The sequence below is a fragment of the Polypterus senegalus genome, chromosome 8, assembly GCF_016835505.1.
Source record: "Polypterus senegalus isolate Bchr_013 chromosome 8, ASM1683550v1, whole genome shotgun sequence".
Classification (NCBI taxonomy): Eukaryota; Metazoa; Chordata; class Cladistia; order Polypteriformes; family Polypteridae; genus Polypterus; species Polypterus senegalus.
In genome coordinates this window covers 132,643,632-132,670,965 of record NC_053161.1, presented here as the reverse complement: position 1 = coordinate 132,670,965, position 27,334 = coordinate 132,643,632, and the positions used below count along the sequence as shown (strand labels likewise).

The following is a 27,334-nucleotide window of genomic DNA, read 5'->3' as shown; positions in this document are numbered from 1 at the left end:
TTCCTTAACATACTTTGTTTTATACTACTGCTCTGGTGTGATTAAGAATAATTTTATCTAAAAAACCAAACAAATAATAACGTATTTATTAATTTTCTCTACATTATTTTGTTACTGTTGATGAACTTGATATTTACATCCAAATCCTCTGCTTGGTTGAACTTTCCATCATTTATATGTAATTAACGCTTTAGATTGTATTCCTTAAACCTAATGTCAGTTTATTTATTATACAAATTATTTCACTTAATAGGCATCCAAAATGGTCGCCGGTGGACGAGACATATGCTTTCTGCGAAATGAAATTCGTCAACAAGAATACGTAATAAAATGCAAAGACAAGAAGCTAGCTGAACTGGACAAGGAGATTAACAAGGAGAAGAAGAGTATTGAAATTGTATGATTATAAGGTTTTACAACAAGTTTAACAGATTTTAACAAATAATCAGCATGTTTGTGATAGTAAAAATTACAGAAACTAACAAACAGATGTTTCTTAAGTGCTGTATAAAGGAAATGAAATATTATTTCATATTAGTACTCTTTATTCCCTTCTCATATATGCAAATATTAATTGTATTGCTTTTACATTATTAGTTATTGCTTCGAGCAGAAGAAGCAGAAGTTGAAAACAGCAAACTAAAGCGAGAGGTTTGTATAATTTGTGTTTGTACTTGGATGGTTAAATGCAATTTTCATTTTGTCTTCTTTGCGCACTGTATTTTTTTTTCGATTGACACAGAAAATAACACGAGGGGGCAGACAGCATTTTCAATTCATTTTACCTTTCTGTTCGAGATTTATAACTTGTATTATTTGCATAAGATCATCATGGCAAAAAAAATCCTTGCAGAATTTGTCATAATATGATGACTGGATGCCTCAGTTATGGGCTGCGTGTTCCAGTGTCCTCTTAAATTGCAAGAAAGTGAAATACTCTTTCAGATTTTATTCTGATTTGCCCCAAGGATCCAGCCAAGTTAGATAATGTCAGGTTGAATTACAAGTTATAACCTGTCTCAAAATAAAAGGACAAATGCACACTTGCCATGTCCTCCATAATCTCAAACCCTTTAGCATTATTTATATCCCACAATGCCATTTCAAGTTTCTGGGGCCCTCTTTCACCTGATGTTTTACATTTAATGAATATGGCACACAGCCTTCACAATGCTGTAAGCTTTGCAAAGGCAACACTTTATAAAGATGTCATAAACAGTGCCCTCCATAGTGTTTGGGACAAAAACTAATTTTTTCCCTAATTTACCCCACTGCTCCACAGGTTAAAATTACAAATCAGACAATTTAATTAAATGACAATACTTTTTCTACATGGTCCCTCATTTCAGGGCGCCATCATGTTTGGGACAGTTGGCATCACATGTGTTTGTGATTACTCAGGTGGGTTTCATTGCTTTATTAGTGCAGGCATAAGATACCTAGGCTTGTCTTCTTACCCTTGAGCCTGTAGCTGCCATTGATCAACATGAGGATATGAACTCTGCCAGTGAAAGTCAAAGAAGCATTGGGGGCATTGGGACTCCTATTGGAACAGATGGTACCTGTTCCACTGTGACGGGTTACATCTGAACTGGAGGGGCACCAATGTATGTGTAGGCCGGTCGAGGGTTATTTAAACTAGGGAATGGGGGGCAGGGAGTTTAGGACAGGCCAGGTTTAGATCTATACATGGAAGAACATACAATGGTGTAGAAATAAAAATGCATAGTAATGTAAATTCTAAGCAAACATTTAAATGTAGAAGGATTAACACATTAAAAATAGCTTGCCTTAATGCTAGAAGTATCAAAAATAAGGTAAGTGAGTTGGAGTTGTATGTAGCAGAGCATAATTATGATATTATAGCAATAACGGAAACCTGGCTAAATAACAAAGATGGGGATGAGTGTAACATAGAGGGATACACATTTTTTAGGAAGGATAGACAGAACAGAAAAGGAGGTGGGGTTGCTGTTTATGCCAAACAGGGTTTAAATGTAAGTCATCTTCAGTTGGATGATGAGCCCCATCTTAGTGAGGACATGTGGCTTCGCCTGGAAAATATTAGGGAAAGAGGCCTTATTTTAGGAGTGTGTTATAGACCACCCAATTCAGACAGTAATTTCAACACACATCTTTTTAGTAATATCAAAAAGGCAAGTTTACAGGGGATATTATAGTCATGGGGGACTTTAATTATCCAAATATTAACTGGGATAACCTTGCGGATGGAGGAGCACAAGAGCAGGAGTTGTTAGAAGTAATCAGCGACTGTTTTTTAACACAGCATGTTAAAGCACCAACAAGGGGTGAAGCCTGTCTGGATTTAGTATTCTGTAATAATCAGGATAGAATTGAGGGTGTAGAGGTGATTGAACCACTAGGGTCAAGTGACCATAATGTAATACAATTCTCAGTATTTTGTAAGAGTACAGATGCAAAGACTAAAATTGTTAAGTTGAACTTTGGTAGGGCTAATTTTGAGCAGATGCGACAAAGTCTAAGTAGGATAGACTGGGATAAGCTTTTAAATGTGGAGACAGTCGAGGAGCAGTGGAACAGGTTTAAAATGTTTTACATGTAATGCAGGACAGATACATACCAAAATTTGGAAGTAATAGGAAACTAAAAAAAACTCCACGATGGATTAATAAAGATTTAAAAAAGAAGTTGCAAAGGAAAAAACTGCTGTATAAGGCATATAAGACTAATGACTGCAAAGTGAATCATAGAGCGTATGAGAAAATGAGGGCAACCATTAAGAAGGATATCAGAGAGGCTAAAAGACAGTTGGAGAGGAATATAGCAGATAAGGCGAAAGAAGACCCCAAGAGATTCTTTCAGTATTTTAGTAGTAAAAGAACAGTTAAGGAGGAGGTCAAGTTCATCAGGAATAGTAAAGGTGAATTAAAAGATACAGACAATGAAATAGCAGATGCCCTAAACTTACATTTTTCTGAGGTGTTTACAAGTGAGCAAGTGGATAACCTGCCAGAGGTAAACACGACTACTAAGGAGGTACTGAGGGATTTGGAAATTGTAGAGGGAGAAGTGCTGCTCAGATTAAATAAGATGAAATCAAACAAATCACCAGGCCCAGATAATATTTATCCTCGTGTTCTTAAGGAGGCTAGTGAGTACATATATAAACCCTTGACACATATTTTTAGGAAGTCACTGTGCACTGGAGAGATTCCAAAGGACTGGAAAATGGCAAATATCATCCCATTATATAAAAAGGGTGACAGGGCAGATCCAAGCAACTATAGGCCAGTAAGCTTAACAAGCATCACAGGAAAATTAATGGAAGGAATTATTAAGGATAAGATTGAGCAACACATGGCAAGGACAGGAGTTATTCTGAACAGTCAGCATGGGTTCAGAAGAGGGAGGTCGTGTTTTACTAACATGTTGGAATTCTATGAGGAGGCAACAAAAGGATAAAATCAAAGTGGAGCTTATGATATTATTTATCTGGACTTCCAGAAAGCATTTGATAAGGTGCCACATGAGAGATTGGGCATCAAGTTAAAAGAAGGAAGAGTTCAGGGTGATGTTTTTAGATGGGTGCAGAATTGGCTCAGACACAGGAAGCAGAGGGTGATGGTGCGAGGAACCTCATCAGAACTGGCGATGTTAAGAGTGGTGTTCCACAGGGGTCAGTGCTAGGGCCGCTGCTATTTTTAATATATATAAATGATTTAGATAGGAATATAAGTAACAAGCTGGTTAAGTTTGCAGATGATACCAAGATAGGTGGATTAGCAGATAATTTGGAATCCGTTATATCATTACAGAAGGACTTGGATAGCATACAGGCTTGGGCAGATTTGTGGCAGATGAAATTTAATGTCAGTAAATGTAAAGTATTACACATAGGAAGTAAAAATATTAGGTTTGAATACACAACGGGTGGTCGGAAAATCGAGAGTACACCTTATGAGAAGGATTTAGGAGTCATAGTGGACTCTAAGCTATCAACTTCAAACAGTGTTCAGAAGCCATTAAGAAGGCTAACAGAATGTTAGGTTATATAGCACGATGTGTGGAGTACAAGTCCAAGGAGGCTATGCTCAACCTTTATAATGCACTGGTGAGGCCTCATCTTGAGTACTGTGTGCAGTTTTGGTCTCCAGGCTACAAAAAGGACATAGCAGCACTAGAAAAGGTCCAGAGAAGAGCGACTAGGCTGATTCCAGGTCTACAGGGGTTGAATTATGAGGAAAGATTAAAAGAGCTGAGCCTTTACAGTTTAAACAAAAGAAGATTAAGAGGTGACATGACTGAAGTGTTTAAAATTATGAAGGGAATTAGCACAGTGGATCGAGACTGTTATTTTAAAATAAGTTCATCAAGAACACGAAGACAGATCCGAAGCAGTCTTCAGGAGGAAGATGTGGACATGTGAGAGACTACTATCTGCAGAAGACTACATGAAAAGAAATACAGAGGCCCCACATCAAGATGCAAACCACCAGTTAGCCACAAAAAATACTTAAAAGAGCATGCAGAATTCTGGAAAACTGTCAAAAAGGTTGTTTGCGGATAAACAAGACAAAGATGAACCTGTGTCAGAGTGATATCTTCTTCATAATGTAAGAGGGGGTGTTAAGAGTCCGCTACTCTCCTTACCAGAATTCAGCGTTGGTTTTTCTTGGCTTGCAGGTGACCTAGGTAGTGTAGCAGACTGAGTTCTCGATGTGTGGGAAGGTACGTAGAGATGGTCAACCCAGTTTGTGCACTACTTGTCAATTGCACTTTTATTTCTTTAATAACACAATGGTGGAGATACAACACTGAGCTACCCAAAACCACTTCTTTTTTTTTTCTTCTCTACTCCACCCACCAAATTTCTTCTCCCTTAAATAATCCATCAAGAAACTTTATTAAAACATCCTGAGAAGAACTCCTGCTTACAATAACTTCTGCAATTCGCTCTGGCATGCTGGATATCAGATTCTGGGCCAAATCTTGAAGGATGGTGATCCATTCTTTATGTGTTGAAGTATACAGTGTGTTACACTCCATCAAAAGGACTGCTGTTAAAAGAACCGATAATGAAGACCCACAGCAGATGCAGATTCCAGTACTCAGAACACCCAAATAGGCAAATCTGCCAAACAACCGCAGTAGATGCACAGATGAGGCTGCACAACATCTGCCTCCAGACTGCATGTCTAAATGAGTAAGAAATGTAACATTGCTGTCTAATTGGAAATGTAAACATGCCATGATAAAATAGACACTGTGTTTTAACACGTTGTGTCACATTTGTAAAGACGGGCCAAATGTTTAAATATTAATCCTTTCAATTTTTGTAAACTGTTGTCATGTTCAAAATATGCTTGCTCTATCATATTTGTCCTTGCTGAGCTGCCTTACAGTACGGAGTTCCCAATGTAAATAGTGGATCTGAGGCAAGCACATGCAACAAAGTTCATCCCTCTTCTTTAAGAGTATGGTAGCATAGCCAGTAAGTTTATATATGTAAAATTTTACCGTTCTGTATTTCTACTTATAGATTTAAAGCTGTTACCAAACTATTTTGTTACTTGTGTGCTGCATACTTTGTTTCTTAACTCGTTGTTTCACACCTGCTCTTTGTTAATAAACTGGATATTTGTACACCTCGTGTCAAGCCAGTCTTCAAGATGTTATATTGATAAAGAGCAGAGTTTAGTTGCCTGAATATCTATTACATCGTAATAGTGAGATCAGAACACGTTGAATATCTATAGACCACAATGCACATCTAAGCTCAGTTTGCTAATTTATATAGTGATGTAATAGTTAAAATGACGGAAAGATATGATAGCAGACAGAGACACTTGTCAAATGCGTGAAGCCCAGTAGCTATGGGGGTTTAAGTGTGTGTGTCTGTCTGTTTCTACTGTCACAGTGCTCATTACAACATGCTGATTAAGTATTATTACGCTTCAGTTAACCTTGTACTACTCAGCCCCTGAGTGGATAGCAGCAATTTTAGCCTCTTCTCTCTGCAACAAATCTTTTGCTCTCTCACTGAAACCCCGGCAGTGGTTTAAAACACACGGACTGGAGAAACTGGGGGTGAATATTTTAAGAAGTAGATGCCCTGTCGGTGTAGCCTTTGAGCACACACTTTTTAATTGGTTGTCAAATCTGTGAAACTAGCATAATGGAGGCTAATGAATCCGTCTTCAAAATATAAATTTCATTTGCGGCATTATCTTACTCTGTAGTTTATGTTTATTATGTGTTCTCACCTGCAACCTACTGCTATACAAATGGAGTCACCGCCTCTTCCTTACTCTTGCTCTTCTTCAGAAATAGGCAATTTTTCCATCAGTTTAGAGTCATGTGTCTTGTTTACTTTATACAATTTAAATTTCTCTGTTGTCATTGATTTTGATGGACAGTTAACACGTTATTTTTAGAGTGCTCCTGTCCTTTTTAGACCGTTGTCCCAAAAGGGAACATGAAACAAATTAGTGTTTTAAACTATGCATTAACTGCGGTGCGCTGGCCCGGGGTTTATTTCTTGCCTGTGTTGGCTAGGATTGGCTCCAGGAGACCCCTGTGACCCAAGTAGTTAGGATATAGTGGGATGGATAATAGAATGGAAAAACTATGCATTAAAATCTTCACATTTCACAGTGTTCTTAGTTTACAATCATCATTACAATGTTCTTAGTTTATCTGTTTTTTTAGTTTTAGTCAATTTATTTATACATAGCAATTATTTTAAGTTTTTTAATGTATAAGTGTTTTACCTATAGGATTTAATGCAGACATGGCCACCATTTGTGTGAAGTTTGCCCAGATGTCGTGTCTACACTACCTTTATTCATATACTCTGGTCTTTCTCTTCCTTATAAACATGTGCAAGGTGGACAAATTGACATTATTGCTACATATATGAGGACTGGTCCCTGCCCTGTGCCTAGTGCTACTTTGAAATGTTCTAGCTCCTTGTGACACTGTAATGGTAAAGTAAGTTTCAAAAGTGATTTATTTGTTGTGTGTGTGTATTATAGTTGATCAGAATTATGTATTTCCACAGAATGAAGATCTCCGCCAAGACATTATTGACTACCAGATGCAGATAGATGCCCAGAGAGACAATTTGCTTTACAAAACAGAGGATGATTTTGATATTCGTGCAGAGCTGTCAAAAAAGAACAATGAGATATATGAGTACCTTGATGATATTCAGGTATTGTATTGCATATATCAGGTTGATAGAACTTCAATGATAAAAATTCACTATTTATGCAACCTTCTTATATTTGCCAGTTATAATCTGTCACCCAAAACATCTCCATTCATTGCTTATGGCAATGTACACCACCACTTTATTTCCCTTATAACATTTACGATTAAATTTTGAAATAAAACAAGCTTTATATGAACCTTTTTTGGTATTGGTTTGAGTGACACACTGGGTAAAACTATTGCCTCATGGGTGTCTAGCGTTTTGGATGTGAATCCCATACCTGGTTGTTGTATGTGTACAAATTTTCTCCTTGTGCGATGTGTTTTTCCTGTGACAAAATCAGTTTATCTCCCATTCCAAAATCATGCAGATTAAGTTTGCTGTGGATTCCAAACTGGATCTTGTGTGAGCGGACCTGTGATGGTCTGAAAGGCTTTTTGTCCTTCCTTGCACTCAAGTGTTGCTAGAACAGATTCCGGCCCTTCACATCCCTGAATTTTATTAAATTGGAGAACATTATTTGTTATATTTGCTACAGTATGTGTTCCATAGTAGAGAGAGTCTACCATAGGGTGATAAACTGGACGTTCTTGTAGATTATAGGTAACCTACTACCGGTGATTATGCTCATCTGCTTCGTTATTAAATAGCAGTTTTTAGTAGCACAGTGACACAGAGTGAAACTAAGAATAAACAGTTTCTGATATTCTTGGACACTACTTTTCCATCTTTTACACACAAGAATCCTTCTCACTGCTTGAATTTGCATTTTCAATACTAAAGGAATTTCCAATGAGAATTCATGTATTTACATTTATTTGCCTAACAGATGCTTTTTATCAAAAGTGAGTTATAAAAAAGGTCAACATAATTGAGTAACATCAATCTGGGGACTCTTTGGGAACAAGTGTCACAGGACAAGGGTACAAAATTGAACACCACAAGTGAAGAGCTCAGAGCAAAATACGAACAATTTACAATTCTTAGTTTACAAAACATAAAAGACAGAAATTCACCAAACCAAACAGAGTCTTCAAATGCTTCTTAAACATATTGAGGCACTAAACAGGAACAGAGTCTGGACTGGGGTTTGATACCTCACAGAAGTGTCTTCACCAGATGCCATTCAATGGCAGACCTGAGTGTTAGAAAAGGAGCAAAGGACCTCACAAGGTTGGCAAGGAGGATCTGGTGGTTGACTGTGTCAAAGGCAGAGTAGAGATCAAGCAGACCGAGCACAGATGGAATGCTGGTAGCTCTGGCCTGCCATAACATATCGACAAAGGTGAGTAGAGTAGTATCCAAATAGCAGCCGCTCTTTTTGAATATTGACTGATTAGGCTCAAGCAGTCTGTTGTTAGAAGAAAGGAAGAGACTTGGTTAGAGACGGCATGTTCCAGTGTTTTAAAGAGAAAGGACAGGAGAGGGACTAGTCTGTATTTTCCTCTTTGAGATGGGTCAAGAGTAGGTTATGCGAGACTGTTTGAACAATGCAGGAAAAGTGTCTATTCTGAGTGAGGTTATTGATGACATGTGTAATTGCAGAAATGAGTGAAGAAGTGATAGCTTGAACAAGATGTAAGGGGACGGGTCAAGTGGAGAGGTAGAGGGATGACTATAGAGGAGGATGAAAACTTCTGTGATAGATGGAGAAGACAAAGAGTAGAATGTTGTTCAGGAGGCAGTAGGCTAAATGGTGGAAGGAGGAAAAAAAGATTACCAAGTCATCAACAGTCAAGGAGATTGAGAGTACAGTAATCCCTCGCTATATCGCGCTTCGACTTTCGCGGCTTCACTCTATCGCGGATTTTAAATGTAAGCACATCTAAATATATATCACAGATTTTTTGCTGGTTCGCCGCTTTCTGCGGACAATGGGTCTTTAATTTAGGTTACATGCTTCCTCAGTTTGATTGCCCAGTTGATTTCATACAAGGGATGCTATTGGCGGTTGGCTTAGAAGCTACCCAATCAGAGCATGTATTACATATTAACTAAAACTCCTCAATGCTATAAGATATGCTTCCCGCGGGGTGCTTGTTTGCTTCTCTCTATCTTTCTCACTCTCTCTGCCTGACGGAGGGGGTGTGAGCAGAGGGGCTGTTTGCACAGAGGACACGGACGCTCCTCTACAAAATGCCGCTTTATCGCGGTGCTTCTGTATACTTAAAAGCACGTATTGATTTTTTGATTGTTTGCTTTTCTTAGCGAGCGCTCTCTCTGACATTCTCTGCTCCTGAGGGCGCTTCTTTATGACGGCGCTCCTTTGAAGATAAGATATGTTTGCTTTCTTTTAATTGTGAGAAAGAACTGTCATCTCTGTCTTGTCATGGAGCACAGTTTAAACGTTTGACTAAAGGGTGTTATTTCATGTCTAGAGGGCTCTAATAATGTTAACAGGGTGAGAGAGTTTATAAGGGCTTAAAATATATAAAAATAACCATACAAACATATGGTTTCTACTTCGCGGATTTTCACCTATCGCGGCGGGGTCTGGAACGCAACCCCCGCGATCGAGGAGGGATTACTGTAAAGGCAGTGGAATGCTCAGGAGAGAAGTGAAAGCAGAGAACAAGCCATGGGTGTCAGAAGTGTCAGTAATTCTATTTTGAAATAAACTTATCTTAGCATGGGTGGTAGCAGAAGAGAAGGAAGATAGAAGGTATTGCTATCCTAAACTCGGTCTATATACTGCGTAGAGCTTCTGAAACCCAAGGTCTTTCATGTGCATGCCTAGTAGAGAGAGGACAAACAGTATCAAGGGATGAGGGCACAGTTGAGAATAGATCATCAGTGGCAGCATTTGTGTCAAAAGAATTCTTCACTTTTTTCCCCCTCATGTTGCAGTGGATTTTGTGACCAACTTCAAGTCTAGTCAGGATTTAGGCCAATAGTAGCAGTTCATGAATTGAGCAGTGTTATTCTAGAAAATGAATGGGTTCTGGAATGGGCTGTAATTTTAAGAAGTAATGACACTCATTTGCAATCCCAAAATCAACCTGATGTCTATGTGTTTGACCTAAGATGACTGAAGGCGTCAGGGGAAGTAAGTAGAAGCGTCCATTTGATACTATAGTCTTTTAGAATTCAAATTAAATGGCTGCCTCAGGAATGACATTGTACCTGAATATAATGCTTTTCTTTTTTCTTTTAGAATCTGACAGAAGCAAATGAAAAGCTGGATGCTCAAAACCATGAAATGCAGAAGAACCTTCAAGAATCTGCACAGGAAATGGAAAGAATAACTGACAAATATAATAAAATAAAAGTAATTGTTCAAAAGAATGATGTGGTCATGGATCAGTTGCGAAAAGAAAATGAACATCTAAAACTCCAGGTGAGGATTCTTAAAAAATCCCTTTAGTTGCACTTCTTGTCTCATGGATTTCAACGGCTAAAGGAAAACAAAAGTCATAGTTTATATTGCAGATATGTTGATATTAGTCTGCTGGATTCAAAGTTTTGCCATATACCAATGTGACAGATAGGGTGCGCTATCGCTCTCTTGAACCCTTGTCCAATACGCCAGACACCAGATAAAAGTTCAAAAGTTGACTTTATTAATAATCCACAGTGCACAAAGCACTCTCCACTCCACTATACTCATTAATAAACACACAATAACTACAATAATACAATCCTCCACTCCCAGACGTGTTGCCACCCTTCCACCCAGCTCAGCTCGCTGTCTGGGAGCTGTCACAGTCCTTTTATAGTCCCTGACCCAGAAGTGTTCCAATCGCCAATTCATGTGATCCTTATCACTTCTGGGTCAGATAAAAAGTCCTTTTCTTCATCCCGGAAGTACGTCACTTCTGAAGTCGCTCTGCCTATGACGCACTTCCAGCTTATAGGGCACATATGACTCTCTATGCCTCCCTGCAGCATCCTCTGTTGGCCCTTGGGGTATCCAGCAGATTTGTAAGGGAAAACTCCATAGTCCATGATTCCCTGCTGGCATCCGGGGCACCTCCATGCTGCAGGGAGAGCTCCATCTGGCGGCCTGGGGGTATTGGCCGTGATGACAAGCCGGCCATAGACCACACCAGTTACAAACCCGTGACCCCAAACTCTGACTCTGCCCTGTCCAACGCCAAGTCACTAAACTTGATCATCATAACCATGAACCTTGAACCATGATTCAGTGACCCATGTTGAAATATCTAAATTAGTCAGATAAAAATGTTTTCAGACTGTGAGAGTTCCATAATCGTTCCAGTAAAACCAAACAGAACTGTGGGAATATGCATTGCACAACCCAGCTACTGTAGGAGGTTGGAGGTGCTGGTCACTGGTAAGGAGCAGGGCTTGCTGACTGGATGACCCACATAGTCCTCAAAAGCTCAGTCAAAAGAAGTTAAGTGTAAGCCACTAAGGGTTTCATTACTTTCAAGCTCAAGATCTGGGAAAGATGTAATACAGTGACTGATAGCCATGCATGGGACACATTGGTAATATGCACTGTCTTTTAAGAAGTGGAACAATATTTCACTAGCAAAGAAGGATATTTTTGAGATTATATGAAAAATAACTACTAGATACAAGTGCACTTAAGATTAGTTGGCTTTAGAATTGTACTTCCTTATAGAAGGAATATCTCTTGGAGTTGTCCCATAAGACAAACTGTGGAGGTGCTGAGCTCTCAGAAAATTGATAACCCAGATGTTAACTTGTCTTCAACAAGGATGAGTAAACATTGACAACACTCTGAGGATGTTCTTAATCTGGTGGTTGCATTCAGTTTCATAGGAAAAAAGTGGTGGGTGGGGTGACATTCTTACACCACCCTGGAAAAGCTCAAGCTACTCTATGTTACTGAAAAGATGACCCTAGCCAATAAATGAATCTCAGATTCATGAAAAGATGTCAGCAGATCACAGTTACTCTGAACCAGATTTAAAAATTTGTCCACTTATCTTGAGGGATGAGGGAGTATACCAGCCTTGTCCAAATATTTTTACATGTTTGAAAGCAGATAGATGACTGTTTTCTGCAGTGAGAGGCATTTTTAGCATATGGGGTTGATATTATGTGTTTTGTCCTAACCTTCTTAGTGCTGGAGTGGTGTCTTCATTAAAGATGGGTTGGTGTTGAACTCTGCTAAAAGGGCTTCTTGATCTATTTTAGGTCTTTGTGACTCTTTTGATTTGTTGGTCGATTAAGATCACCATCCTCCTCCACTGAGGACAGTGGGCATTATGATCATTCTCTGTGGAAAAGGTTGAGATGATCCAAGCCAGGAGGTTTAGCCATAATATAAAAATGCCTTCTAGTGCTGCCATGGCCCAGTTTGAGCACACCCAGAGACAGACTCCAACATACTTCAGGAATGATATGTCTCAGCTGGGCCTATTCCCAAAGAAAGACTTTGAAAATGATTAGAAGGTCTGACCAGCTTATTCTGCTGCTGCTCTTATTAACACAAATGGAGTAAGTGGATAAATCGGTTTGTGTTTTTTGCTTTCTGAATAATTATACCTGTTTTTAATTTTGTTTTTGTTAATAGTTGTATGAAATGACTGAGCAACTGCATTCGAAGTTGGACGAGGATGATACTGTAATGGAGGTTGTCAAGTCAAAAGTAGAAGAGTGGAAGGTAAAAATTGCCCCTTAAATGTGAATTAAGAATTAAAGTAATGTTGCATATAGTATATATATAAAAAAATCAATGCTTGCCTAAATAACATTAAAAAAAATCAGCAGTCAAGTTGATTGGTAACTATTTAATGGTAAATAATTAAGAAAGCACATCATAATAACAAAAGTAGATAACAGTATGCTGTCTAATGCTTACCCTATTGCACCCATGGTTCCAGTGATAAATGCAAAACTAAAAGACCGATTTGTTATTAGGAGTAACTTACCACAGGCTCACATTAGTAAATGAACAGTATCACTTAATACATATATACTGTATATACAGTATGTATATATAATACATATGTACATATAGAGCTTATAAGCTGTCTTAAAACTGAAAGACTAAAGACAAAATTTATAATTTTTATCCAAACATAAAAGCAAACCAAAAATGTCAAAGTGCCATTTGCATAAATTAATTCTAAAGTTGCAATGGCGTCTCGGCCATTCACAGCTTACTATTGGTATTTTAGTACTAGCGCCCACAAAAATATCTGCACCCCATTTTCTTTCATTCACGTATTTTCCAAATCTATCTGCCCTTGATCTGAACCAATTCTATAGAACACAATTAACAAGTTTTGTCACGGACCTTTTAAAAACATCAACAACATACAGTAGGACTTTGGACAATTTCTGGGACCATCATTACAGTGCTTCTATACTCTGTGAGATTTGAATCCTAGAAGGTTTTGGAATTCATTCTTAAAGTGTGGTTCTTCAGGAGACATCATGGGATATTTTTATTTATTTTTTAATCTATTATGCCAAGGTTAAGTTTGTGGGGCAGCTGAAGCTGGGAGTTCTGGGTACAAATGAACAGCCAACAATAAATGGCGGGGTTTCCATCTTCAGGTGCAGCTACATGTGTCCACACTGCCTGAGACCAGGAGTGGACTGGGTCTCAAAACCATCCCAGGCATCTTTCAACGAGTGAGGTGACGAGGTTGACCCACTCGGCCAATGATTCATTGTAATTTTCTTAAAATTTGTAATGAGTACGCTGCTCGCTACTTGCTATGAGCCTATGATATGAACTTTATGTAAACTTTTGCCAAGCTTAATCTGTACACTGTTGTTTAGAAACAACTTAAAATTTGATGACATGCTTAGAAATAAAATTTAATGAATGTCATGTCCAAGTGCCATTACCATCGTAGGCTAGTAGCTGCTCATTTACAATGGAATAAATTATAACCAAGGTGATAATGAAAACTTCACGTGACTGAAATGTTCCATTAACGATAAACTATAGATGTTCTGTCCTAATATGAAAAATTCCTATCCTGTGCTTTATAACTTTATTTCATCATACTAATAATCGCAGCTGAAACCCACTAATTATCACTCACGCCAACGACCAGAAAACATTAAAATGCATAATACATAATCTAAACTAATTATTAGTACCAAAGAATTTAAATACTAGATATGAGTTAAAATAAATTGCAATAATGTATATGCTAACCGAAATGTAGCAGTATCAAAACAGAAATCGTCAAAAGGTAGTTTTGACCAAATTTTTCGCTGCAACGTTGTGTACTGACAACTAAAACAATTTGATGATGTAATACAGTGTATTATATAGGACTATACTGTATAAATCGCAGTAATGCTTAGTAGTTTAGAAAATTTAATTTAATGTCAAACAGTAACCAGAGCATAAAATGTATTTCATGAAACTGCTGGCCCATGACCAGACCACCGTCCACGGCCCACCAGGCATTGCCCAAATGCCCTAATGGCCAGTCCGCCCCTGCCTGAGGTGGAATCTTGACAAATTTTGTTGACATGGTCCCAATTGTAACAATGCTATACAGTAATTAGAATATATTAGAATATTTAAATCTATTTCACAAGGTGCTTTACAAAGCACACAAGAATATATAAAACAACAATGATTAGTGCTTTAAAACTAGTAGAGAGAATATCCTAATACTCTGAAAAATTAGTTTTGTACACTCCTTAGATTTAAAATTACATTGAAAAGATACCTGTCACTTGATAAATGTTATCACTCGTATAAAATTTTATTAATTTGACATAAGTTATTTTGAATATATGACTTTTCAGAAGTGGTTAAAATTAGGTCTGCATTATAGTAACTCCAAACACCTTTAATTCTGCATTCTGGGAACAAGAACATTAACACATTTCAGGAAACAGACATAAAATGTTATATAATTTTCTATTATTCTGCTTCTGCTTAATGTAATGGGTTAGTAAAGCATACTGGTGGTTTTTAATTCAGTAAGATGATTTCTCTCTAGACTGGCTAGCTTTTATTAATTATACATAATGCTGTATATTGGCTGAAAATATTAATAATCCCTAAAACCAATGATTTGATCCAAAGTTACTATTTTATGTTAAAATGATCAGACACATTTTACAAAATCTCAGGGTTCAAAATTAATTTGGATAAAGAGTACTTTTTACAGACATGGACAAATTTGTTGCTCCCTTACAGCTCATATGCCTCCTAAAAAGTGATGTCCCCTGTATATACCTGCAAGCCTTTGATATGTCACTGAGTAAAGTCAGCGTTGACCAGAATACTCTAAAAACGCATTTAGTCACTGAATACCAAATATGTAATACTTGATGTATTCAGATTTGTATTCTGAGTGAATACTCAAAATGTGTAATTTATACTAAATACTTTTAGGAATTGATTCTTATAGCCTAGTTCATAAAAATAGTATAACAAGTTAACCTATTTAAATTAAATTGTGACCTGAAAATGCACTTCGGTCTCACAAAAAATAGAATCTCTGTTTTAACTATTCATCAAAAACAAGGTAAACTGAATTTTTCATGAAAGTTTTATTAATAAAAGTTGAATATTTGGATAAAAAATTAGCTCAGAGTGTGTTTTAACCATTTCATATTCTTTACTTATTCTTTTTTTAAGAAACAAATTTAACAAAAGTATTGACAGTTAAGCTTCAAAATATCCAAAACAGATAAATGAAAAAAATTCAAGCAAAGCTACAAAATTTTTAAGGAGGGGTTCCTGTTCTTAACACCTGAAGTCTGCACAAGTGAATTTGTCCCGCAGTCTTTACTGCCATCTATTCAAAGAATTCTTGGAATTTTTTTTCTTGATGTTTTAAACCTTCTAACTCATGACATTGACACCCATCTTGAATGGGTTAAACAGGAACAGCTTATGAACATGAGGAATTTGCAAAATTAAACTGCATTTTTTAAATTTTTGATTTATTGGCATTCTTTCATTTTTTATGGGCAACAAAAAATAATGAGTTTGATTTCGTTTTCAGAAAGTTTTTTCTGCAAAGGATGAAGAAATTCTGAAATATCAGGAAATGTTAACTGAAATTACGGAAAAACTTAAAGCAGCACAGCTTGATTGTGATAAATCTAGCATCATGGCCCTTCAGCAGGTATTATTCAGCTACATTTTATATCAAATTATGTTAAAAAAATAGAGAGCTAACCCAAAAATTAATTAATTAATTTGTGACAAACATGCCATCATTTGTTATACTGTAAGAGTCTTTCTTCATTTTTTCAAAATTATGATTAATGATTTCTAATGACCTATTTTTATATTAATATGTACAGCAGAGTTAACAGATTAGATTAAGTGTCTGTCTTAAATGTTTTGTGTGCAAATCCTAATGGCTTTTTGAAGGCGATCATGTACAGTTGTCCAGGTTAGCCTCCAGAGTCTCATGTTTTTGGTGGGGAAACACAAAAATGGAAAATGAATGGATAAACTAGGTTAAATCAGGTTGGGGAGCATGTATGGGTACAGCACATTGCTGCACCCGCCACACGACAAAACAGGCAGACACACGGTCCAGTCCCACCCTCTGGAAATGATCCTCTATCTGTCACAGCCAGGTATTACTTGTTGGCTCGGTTCAGCTACTCGGGTCCTCAACAATGAGGCTCCTTTGAGCTGGATCAACCTCAGGAAATTGCGCCACATGGTCGTAGTGCTGTAACTAATGCTCCCTCACAATGCAGGTAATCTGCCTCATTCAGAACAAAGTCAAGTCAAGTCAACACAAAGTCAAATTAGCGGTTCCTAAGGTTTCTCCGAAGAGACACAGTACCAAAGGAGTCCAGTCAGGTCACTGGATAGCGTCCATCTCTCGCAACCATATAGCAAGACAAGGAGCCCCAGGACTCTAAAGACTTGGACCTTCATCCTTTTGCATAGATATCGGGAGCGCCACACACCCCTTTCCAGTGACCTCATGAACCCCCATGCTCTCCCAATCCGTCTACTGACTTCACAGGAAGAGTCACCAGAGACATGAATGTCACTGCCGAGATAAGTAAACCCGTCAATGTGGCTGGCATTCTCTCTGTTGACAGACACACTGCTTATAGCTGTGCCCAAAAGGTCATTAAAGGCTCGGATCTTAGATTTTATCCAGAACGCTCAGTCTCTCGAGAGCCTCCATTTGACTCTGCAAACATCACAGCATCCATCAGCAAACTCAAGATCATGAATCTTTCTTCACCAATAGATGTCCCACAGCCATTGGCCCCCATGACCCTGCCCAACACCCAATCCATACAAGAACTGAACAGAGTAGAAGCAAGAACACACCGCTGACGAACCCCAGAATCAACTGGGTTAAAAACAGAGGTTCTGCCTCCATTCTGCACAACACTCGCAGTACCAGTGTACAGGCCCGCCTGGATAGAGTAGTCCAAGATAAAAAAGTAAAAGTGGAGACACGACAAAGCGTCTGGGTGAACACTGTATAATAATTTTCAGCATGTCTTTCCAGACATGAGTTCAAAACAGACTGAAGTAGGGTAGTGGCCCTCTTTGTTATATAGGTCTTCAACAGGAAGGGGAGGGTCCAGGAGGGCAGACAATGGAAGTGACGTCAGCACTGGAGTGGCGGTTAGGCTTCTGTTCTGCAGAGGGAGGAAGAGAAATGGCATTAAACCTCAGTACCAACCCCTGGTCTGGCGAGTTATTACTGTCACCCGAGCCCTTAAGCTCTCCCCCATGCAGTCATAGGTGACAACATTTATGTACATCTCTTTTTTATTTCTTATTATGTAGGGTGTGCTATCAAACATTTTATGCTCATGGTTTACATTTATTACCTTTTTTATATGCTATGCATAAACAAATTCAAACAGAGGTAGTGAAAAATGTGTTATCAAAATGTATTTTTTAAAAAGAGGACTAAATGTTGGTGTGCTTTTTATTTTGATTTTTAATACAGAAATAATGCTCATAGGTTATGCAGGACTTCATTTTTTATTTTTGGAAATCCCTCTGTTTAATTTCCTCTGATTTGCCTTTTCTGACATCCCAATTGTTGAGTTTTTATTTATCTTTTTAACACAGGAATTGCAAAAACGAGACGGCCAGATAAAGATGTTGAGCAATAAATTAGAGCAGTGCACACACGACATGGAGAAGAATACGTTAATTATTGAAGAGCTCCAAAAACAACTTCAGACAGATGCAGGTACAGTTTCCACTGCAACCAGAGGGATTCTGATTAAAGGGTGACATATTTTAGTTACACGCATTACCTAAAAATACTAGTTGGATCAAAATATTTGTGTTACTGCCTTTTTAGTTATTGTGGTTATATTTTCATTACATTGTATGAACTCTTTAATTTTAATGTGATGTTTTAACCGTTTAGTTACCAAGATTTAGTTGTTTTATTTTTCATGTGGTTGCTGCAATTTGGTGTGCTTGATTCATAGTCCTTACCTGATGCCAGTGGTACCTATTGCTTGTCTCATCAACAGAAAAATGATCTTCTTGGATTTCTCAGTGAAGGATGTGGCCTGTTTTCAAGTCCTGTGGCCAAGGTTATAGATGGTTACTGAGATATACAGTAATCCCTCCTCGATCGCGGGGGTTGCGTTCCAGAACCCCCCGCGATAGATGAAAACCCGCGAAGTAGAAACCATATGTTTTTATAGTTATTTTTATATATTTAAAGCCCTTATAAACTCTCCCACACTGTTAACGTTATTAGAGCCCTCTAGACATGAAATAACACCCTTTAGTCAAAAGTTTAAACTGTGCTCCATGACAAGACAGAGATGACAGTTCTTTCTCACAATTAAAAGAATGCAAATAGATCTTCTCTTCAGGAGCAGAGAATTTCAGAGGGAGAGAGAGAGCGAGCGCTCGCAAAGAAAAGCAAACAATCACAAAATCAATACGTGTGCTTTTAAGTATTCCAAAGCACCGCAATAAAGCAGCTTTTTTTAGAGGAGCGTCAGTATCTTCTAAGCAAACATCCTCTGTGCAAACAGCCCCTCTGCTCACATCTCCTCCGTCAGGCGCAGAGAACGTCAGAGAGAGAGAGAGAGGAGCGCGAGATTAAAGCAAACCATCAAAAAATCAATAAGTGTGCTTTTGGAAGTACCGCGATAAAGACATTTCTTAGAGGAGCGTCCATATCTACTAGGCAAACAGCTTCTGTGCAAACAGCACCTCTGCTCACAGCCCCTCCGTCAGGCGCAGAGAATGTCAGAGAGGGTGAGATAGAGGCAGAGACAAGCAAACAATCAATCACCGCGCGGGAAGCATATCTTATAGCATTGAGGAGTTTTATTTAATACGTAATACATGCTCTGATTGGGTAGCTTCTAAGCCATCCGCCAATAGCGTCCCTTGTATGAAATCAACTGGGCAATCAAACTGAGGAAGCATGTACTATAAATTAAAAGACCCATTGTCCGCAGAAATCCGTGAACCAGCGAAAAATCTGTGATATATATTTAGATATGCTTACATTTAAAATCCGCGATAGAGTGAAGCCGCGAAAGTCGAAGTGTGATATAGCGAGGGATTACTTTATATATATATGCCCACTTACAGAAACTTGCAGATTCTCATTTGGTGGAAGATGACATTATCCACCATCCATTTCATAACATAACATTCTCAAGCTTGCTTGATTCAATTCAAGGCTGTAAAGAACAGCTGACTCCTGTCCCAGTAGCACAAGGCAGGATCGAACTCTCTCTGGGTGCTTTAAAGCAGCTGCAACACTAAGGGCTCATTTATACTTCAAGCTCAGAATGCGTACGCATCATGGCTGCCTCGGCAACATTCATTTGACGCTTCCTCTGAGCAGGTCCACGCAACGCGTGTGCGAGTTGCAGTACCAGCAGAAAGTCGGGGGGCACAGTGTGATAAAAGTACGTAATGTGAGAGTCTGTTTACTGTCTACATGTGACAAAACGTTGCTACGCGGATCCTACGGGATCGATGTGCAGGTTTCGATGTTAGATTAATGGTTCAATGTGGTGAAGCAAAATGCCAACATACAGATGCATTCGTAGTGCTTTTATATTCAAGGGTCGCATATTCCTGTCGTAGTAACACAATACATTTTAAAAGTCTCACATACCATCTTTTGTGCTGTCTTTTTTTTCCTGGGGCTTCCTCCTGTCCTGACAGCAACAACAACAACAACATTTATTTATATAGCACATTTTCATACAAAAAGTAGCTCAAAGTGCTTTACATAATGAAGAATAGAAAAATAAGACACAATAAGAAAATAAAATAAGTCAACATTAATTAACATAGAATAAGAGTAAGGTCCAATGGCCAGGGTGGACAGAAAAAACAAAAAAATCCAGACGACTGGAGAAAAAAATAAAATCTGTAGGGATTCCAGACCATAAGACCACCCAGTCCCCTCTGGGCAAGCAGCAGTTGCGAACAGCAATAGATCACCACATACAGAACACATTAAATGTATAATATTCCAACTCTCTGCACATTTAGAATCCTTAGATTTATACTTGATATCACCTTCATGTTGAAATGCATTAAAGTATGTATGTTACATTTTACAGATAAATCATTAATTTCATTTAAATAATGAATACTGTTAATAATTACACACATGAGCGTGACACGGTGGCGGAGTGGCAGCACTGCTGTCTCGCAGGGAGTCACGTTTCTGGTATTCTCTGTCTGGAGTTTGCATGTTTTCCTGCTGGATTTCCACAGTGTGCTCCAAAGATATGCAAATTTGGTGACACTAAAATGACACTAGTGTATGTGAGTGCTTGTATTCACCTTGCAATGAACTGATGCCTCATCCAGGGATTGTTTCTGCCTCGTGCCCAATGCTTGCTAGAATGGACACATCCCTGGATTGATGGATTTAATCATTAAACATCCTTTACTGAGATGTTATTGGAATTTAATGGCTGTTCCAGGCAATTCACAACACAGCGAAGCCAAACCTGTTCTCACTGTGATGATATCTCGCACTGCCACCTGGTGGATTCTTCCAGATTTACATAAAGTATGCACGCAAGTATAAACAGTAAAATGCTTGCGTAGCAGGAGTGTCCGCTGGAGCATGTGTTGCGTCGCAAGAAGTATAAACCTGGCCTATCTAACCACTGCTCAGCTCAAGGTTACAACAGAATCTTTGAATTCCTGTCACTCTGAAGTTGCCATGGCATGTTTCACTGGTGACCACTAGATTCCAGTATGCTTCCTTGACATTATGATGAGCAAAGGGTTTCTCTTTATTTTGTGCTCCCCAACACACATTATGTGCAGGAATTACAGCCTAAAACACTCTTTTTTTCAAATTTACAACCAGTGAATTAGATCAGCAAATATTCTTAGTGAGGCACACTTTATTCTTTACAGGCCCTCCAACAAAAAGAAAGAAAACTGAAACATCATTACATTTTGAAGTATTCATTCTACAGGGTCAGAACGGTCTACATTTGGTTCTTGGATCAGTCTCTATAAAAATTATGGAATTATAATAGATGAAGGTTGATCAGAATTGTGTACGACAGGTATTGAATGAAGGTTGTTTGGCACCTTTGGTGGGAAGGAGTTGGAACACTTGGTAATCGGAGTGCACAGTTAGCCTAATGAAACATTGCGAAGTGTCCTGGGTGCTGGGTCACCTTGGTGATTTTATGCACACAGTTGGTTGTGTAGATCATTGAAGGGCGCCCTTGTCCCCTCTGGAGCATGCAGATAGTCCTGTGGGACTTCCAGGGTTGGAGGATACAGTCCTTCTAGTTGACAGAATCATGAGATTGGAGCACCTAGGGAGGGTTTTCCAATTGGTATTCAGAGCACATAATTAAGTTATTTTGCCCCTTAATTTATCTAAACAGTACCCCTAAAGATGACATTGCCCTAGGCGGTTGCCTGTGTTGCCAAATGGGTTGACCATCTCTGCAGGTAGTGGTGCCTGGGAGATTATTATCCAAGTAACAGAGAAGTTCTGCACATGTTATTGTGTGTAGGGAGTTATGCTACGCAAATGTGCTAGTTGCCCTGGTAAGACAAGATATAAGAGCACAAATCTGAATCTTGTGCTCAGTCATTGTTCGTGAGTTTGCATGTGTTTGTGTAGGTTTTCTCCAGGTACTCTAGTTGTCCCAGCATCCCCAAAGATGTGCTTGTTAGGTGAATAGGTGGTTTCAAATTGGTACTCTGTGGATATGTGTATGATTGGCCTTGTAACAAGCTGGTGTTCTGTGAGGGCATTTACCTGCATTTTTCTATACTGACTGCACTTGGAAGCAAAAGTTTTTAAAGAATGAAATCTGGAGATAGTGTCTGGTTGATACCAGGAAGGCAGTATTTATTTATTTTTTATTAATTTTATTACAATCCATACAAAGCAAACAAGTTTTTACAAAAAGAAAAATTGAATTAAGAACAGATCGATCCCCACCCCTGAGAGAGAGAGAGCAAGCCAATTTTAAGGCTTGTAAACATACCTAAATTAATAAATTCTCTGTGCTTTATGAACTTATTTTAAAATATTACTGATTAGATCCTGCCATGTTTTGAAAAAGTCTGTACAGATCCTCTAACTGAGTATTTGATTTTTCCAATTTCAAATAATATAACACATCAGTTTCCCACTGACTTAAAGAGGAGAGTTTGGGTTCTTCCAGTTTATCAGAATAAGTCTGCGTGCCAACAGTGTAGTGAATGCAATCACAATTTGCTTGTCCTTCTCCACTTTAAGCCCCTCTGGAAGAACCCCAAACACAGCTGTTAATGGGTTAGGAGGGATTGTGAGTCCAAGGCTGTCTGAGAGGTAATTAAAAATTTTGGTCCAGAATAATGTTAATTTGGTGCAGGACCAGAACATGTGACCCAGTGAGGCTGGGTCTTGGTTGCAACGTTCACAGGTTGGATCATGTCCTGGAAACCTTTTGGAGAGTTTTAGTCGAGACAGATGTGCTCGATATATAATTTTGAGTTGTATAATTGTATGCTTTGCATATGGAGCTGAGTGAATTCTCTGCATTGCTACTTTCCACTCCTTTTCTGATATATTAATTGAGAGATCTTTTCCCAGTGTCCTCTTGGATCTTTGAAAGGAAGGGATTGTAAAATGATTTTATATATTGTAGAGATGGAGTCTAACTCCTTGAAATTGAGCAATATTTTTCCAGCATGGATGAGGGTGCAAGATGAGGAAAATCTGGAAGGTTCTGTTTAACAAAGTTCCTGATTTGAAGATAGTGAAAGAAATGTGTAGCTGGAATGTTAAATTTGGAATGTAATTGTTCATAGGATGCAAAGACGTTGTCTATATAAAGATCTCTAAGCAAGTTAATTCCAAATTTTTCCAGATATTAAAACTGCATATGTTTGTGAAGGTTGAAAGAGGTGGTTCTCTTGCAGGGTGCCACAGATAGAAGCTTCTCCGTCTTAAAATGCTTTCTACATTGGTTCCAGATTCTAAGTGAGTGGAGCACAATTGGGTTATTAGTGTATTGCCGATAACGTGTGTTTATTGGAGCACAAGGCAAGGAATACAAAGAAGTACTGCAGGATTTTACTTGCCTGTGTATGTTCTTCTATTTGTGTCCAGGTTCTTATCGCCTGTATATTTGCTGCCCAGTAATAAAACTGGAAGTTAGGTAGAGCCATGCCGCCTTCTGCCTTTTGTCTTTGTAGGGTCGCTCTTTTGATGCGTGGATGTTTTGAATTCCAAATAAATGAGGTTATTGTTGAATCTAATTGCTTAAAGAATGATTTATTAATGTATAATGGGATGTTTTGAAATAAAAAGGAGCTTAGGAAGAATATTCATCTTAACAGTGTTAATTCTTCCAGCTAGTGTGAGATGAAGGGTTGACCATCTATGCAAGTCTTGTTTAATTTTTTCCATGCAGGCGAAATTTTGTTGATAAGAGCTTTATGTTTACTTGTGATGTTTACCCCGAGGTATTTAAACTGTTCTGCAATGATAAAAGGTAGGGTGTCTAATCTAATATTATATGCTTGAGAATTCACTGGAAAGAGTACACTTTTATTCAGATTAATTCTGAGACCAGAGATCTTTTGAAATTCTGTGAGTGCTGCTAAGACTGCAGGCACAGAATTTTCTGGGTCCGATATATACAGTACCATGTCATCTGCATATAATGAGATTTTCTGTTCCAGTCCTTCTCTGCTAATCCCCTTTATCTGATCAGTATTTCGACAATGTATTGCCAGTGGTTCAATGGCAATGCAAACAGCAGCAGTGACAAGGGCATCCTTGTCTTGTGCCACGCTCTAGTTTAAAGTAGTCTGAGCAAATGTTATTGATGCAAACTGAAGCTTCTGGGTTAGTATACAGTAATTTAATCCATGCACAAATGTTGGGCCAAACCCAAACTTCTCCAATGTAAGTAAAAAGGTATTTCCATTCAATCATGTCGAATGCTTTTTCTGCATCCAATGATAATAATATTTCTGGGGTGTTTGATTTAGTTGGTGAGTATATTACATTAAACAGGCGAAGATTTGAAGATAAGTGTCGGCCCCTAATAAATCCAGTTTGGTCTTGTGATATTACGAGGGAGCACTTTCTCCATCCTTCTAGCTATGATTTTAGAGAGTATTTTAACGTCGTTATTCAGAAGTGAAATTGGTCTGTATGATGCACATTGTAATAAGTCCTTATTTTGTTTTGGAAAGACAGTGATTAGTGCTTGGCGAAAGGTTTGTGGAAGAGATTGGTTATCTCTGGCTTCTGTAAATGTTGCTAATAGGAAGGGAGCTAGCTGAGCGGAGAATTTCTTGTAAAACTCTGCAGGGTAGCCATCAGGGCCTGCTGCTTTTCCACCTTGGAGTGACTTTATAGCATCTAGTAATTCTGATAATGACAGAGGTTTATCAAGTTCCTCCACACTAAAAGCGTCAATTTGTGGTATCTGTAATGTATCCAGAAATGCATTAGATTGTATATTGTCTTCTTTAAACTCAGTAGTATATAGGGATTTATAGTAGTCTCTGAAAGTGTGCATTATATTTTTGTGTTCGATGATTTTATCTCCGTTCGTGTTAGTGATTACGAGATTGCGTTGCACTTCTTGCTTGTGAATTTGTTGAGCTAAAAGCTTATTAGCTTTCTCTCCATGTTCATAATAATGATGTCTGGATTTGTAAATTAGTTGTTCAGTTTCTTTAGTTGTCAAGAGGTTTAATTCTGAATGTAGAGCCTGCCTCCTCCTATGTAGAGTCTCGCTTGGTAGTCTGGCATGTTCTTCATCTATTTTAGTAATTTCGCTTTTTATCTCTGCTACTTTCTTGGCTTCGGATTTATTTCTGTGGGAAAGATATGAGATAATCTGTCCTCTTAAGAAGGCCTTAAGAGTTTCCCAGAGTATTCCTGCAGAGATCTCAGGGGATGTATTTGTCTCTAGAAAGAATTTGATTTGTTTGGATATAAATTCGTACAATTCTCGTCAGCTAATAGAAGCGGTTGAGCGCCATCTGCGGGTGAGTGTATGGGGCTTAGTAATTTCAGCTCCAACATCAGGTGCATGGTCCGAAATAACAATAGCATCGTATTTACAAGATTTAATCTTAGGCAAGAAGTTATTGTCTATAAAGAAGTAATCAATCCTTGAGTAGCAATGATGTACTGGTGAGTAGAAAGAATATGTTCTTGAATTTGGGTTTAAAAACCTCCAGGGATCTGATAAGTTGTGATCAGTTATAAACTTTGTAATTATCTTTGCAGTGTTAGATGCCATTTCCCCTGTGGAGGAAGTCCTATCTAAAAGTGGATTTAAACAAAATTAAAGTCCCCAGCCATTATAACTTTATGAGTTTTCATATTGGGAATGGATGCAAATAAATTTAGCATAAATTCCTTATCATTAACATTAGGTGCATAAACATTTATCAAAATCATTTTACAGTTAGATAAGTCTCGCATATCTATTATCAATATAGTCTTAAAAAAAATTTAAAAAAAGAGTTTTGCACTTAAAATATAAAATATATATATATAGTCTACAGCAATTTTAGTGCATTAAGATGATACACCCAGATAATAAACCCGGGGGATGGTGTCTATGGAAATGTGTCTAGAATAAGCATAACAAGTCTTAATGCAGTAATAGCAATAACAATAAACCAAGGGTATGATATTGAACAGTCTCGTTTAGGGTAGAGATGAAATAATTAGAAAGGAAAAAGAGAAAAAAAAAGAGAAAAAAGAATAATTAAGCACAATAAAACATAAACAGATAGCGCCCTAGTAATACTAAGTAATAATGAGAATATATGAGAATATATGCTGATAAAAACCCATATTTTAAAACAAATTGATTAGACAGTAGATTGTTAATCCTTGCTTTATCATTAACCGCCATGACTCACTATTGTGTATCAGAATTGTCCCGGGATCAGCTTTCTTAATTCCTTTTCTGCTTCTTCCTTGCTAGCGAAGACATAGAATTGACCCTGCCATTCCACTTTCAGTTTTGCCGGATACAAGAGGCTGTATTTGATGCTGGCTTGCCGTAACCGCTGTTTAATGTTGTAGAAGGCTGCACGTTTAGTAGTTGTTGCTGGAGAGAAGTTAGGGAAGATACGAATGTGGTTATTTTCATATATAATATCTTCCTTGTTTCTGAGGAGTGCTATCACCTCTAGCTTAAATGATAATCGTTCAAAACGAACTATAAAAGATCTTGGTCGGGGTCTAACGGTGTTTGATCTGCGTACACGGTAAGCGCTGCTATCTCAGATTCTGCTTTAAAGTCCTCCCCGATTATTTTAGAAAAAGTTCAACGCCGAATTTCACAGGGTTTGAACTTTCTCGATTCTCAGGCAGACCTTCAATTCTGACATTATACCTTCTACTCCCATCTTCCAAAGCAGCCAGTCTGTCTCCAAGTTTTTCTCCGAGTTTTTTGCATTCGGAGCTGACATTTACTGCTTTTTCCTCGGCACTGGCAGCTAAATGTTCGGCCATTTCAATCCGATTCGTGAATGTCTCCTTGAGATCCTCCAATTGATCAGGAAGCGTGCTCAGTTTAACCGAGTTTTCCTGAATGCGCTCTTCAATTTTACCCAGCACCTGTCGAATCTCAAGTTGCACCTCTTGACGCAGCCATTCATTGGCCTGTTTCATCTCTCTGTTTCAATTCCTGTTTCAGTCTCTCATGTGCCTTTGCCGTTGCTTTCTCATTAGCCTTCTCGCTTTTCTTTATATCTTGCATGAGCTCAGCGAG

General features: G+C 38.2%; 1 protein-coding gene across 1 annotated transcript in view; it reads left to right on the top strand.

The window, feature by feature from the left end:
* The first annotated feature begins 262 nt into the window (after positions 1-262).
* The window catches only part of LOC120534593 (centrosomal protein of 290 kDa-like), a 155,850-nt gene continuing 128,778 nt past the window's right edge, over positions 263-27,334 (top strand). Inside the window, exons 1-8 of the mRNA XM_039762182.1 lie at positions 263-397; positions 598-655; positions 1,946-1,962; positions 7,043-7,195; positions 10,350-10,532; positions 12,702-12,791; positions 16,120-16,242; positions 18,183-18,306. Coding sequence (XP_039618116.1) covers positions 263-397; positions 598-655; positions 1,946-1,962; positions 7,043-7,195; positions 10,350-10,532; positions 12,702-12,791; positions 16,120-16,242; positions 18,183-18,306 — 883 coding nt within the window. The remainder of the gene's footprint in view (positions 398-597; positions 656-1,945; positions 1,963-7,042; positions 7,196-10,349; positions 10,533-12,701; positions 12,792-16,119; positions 16,243-18,182; positions 18,307-27,334) is intronic.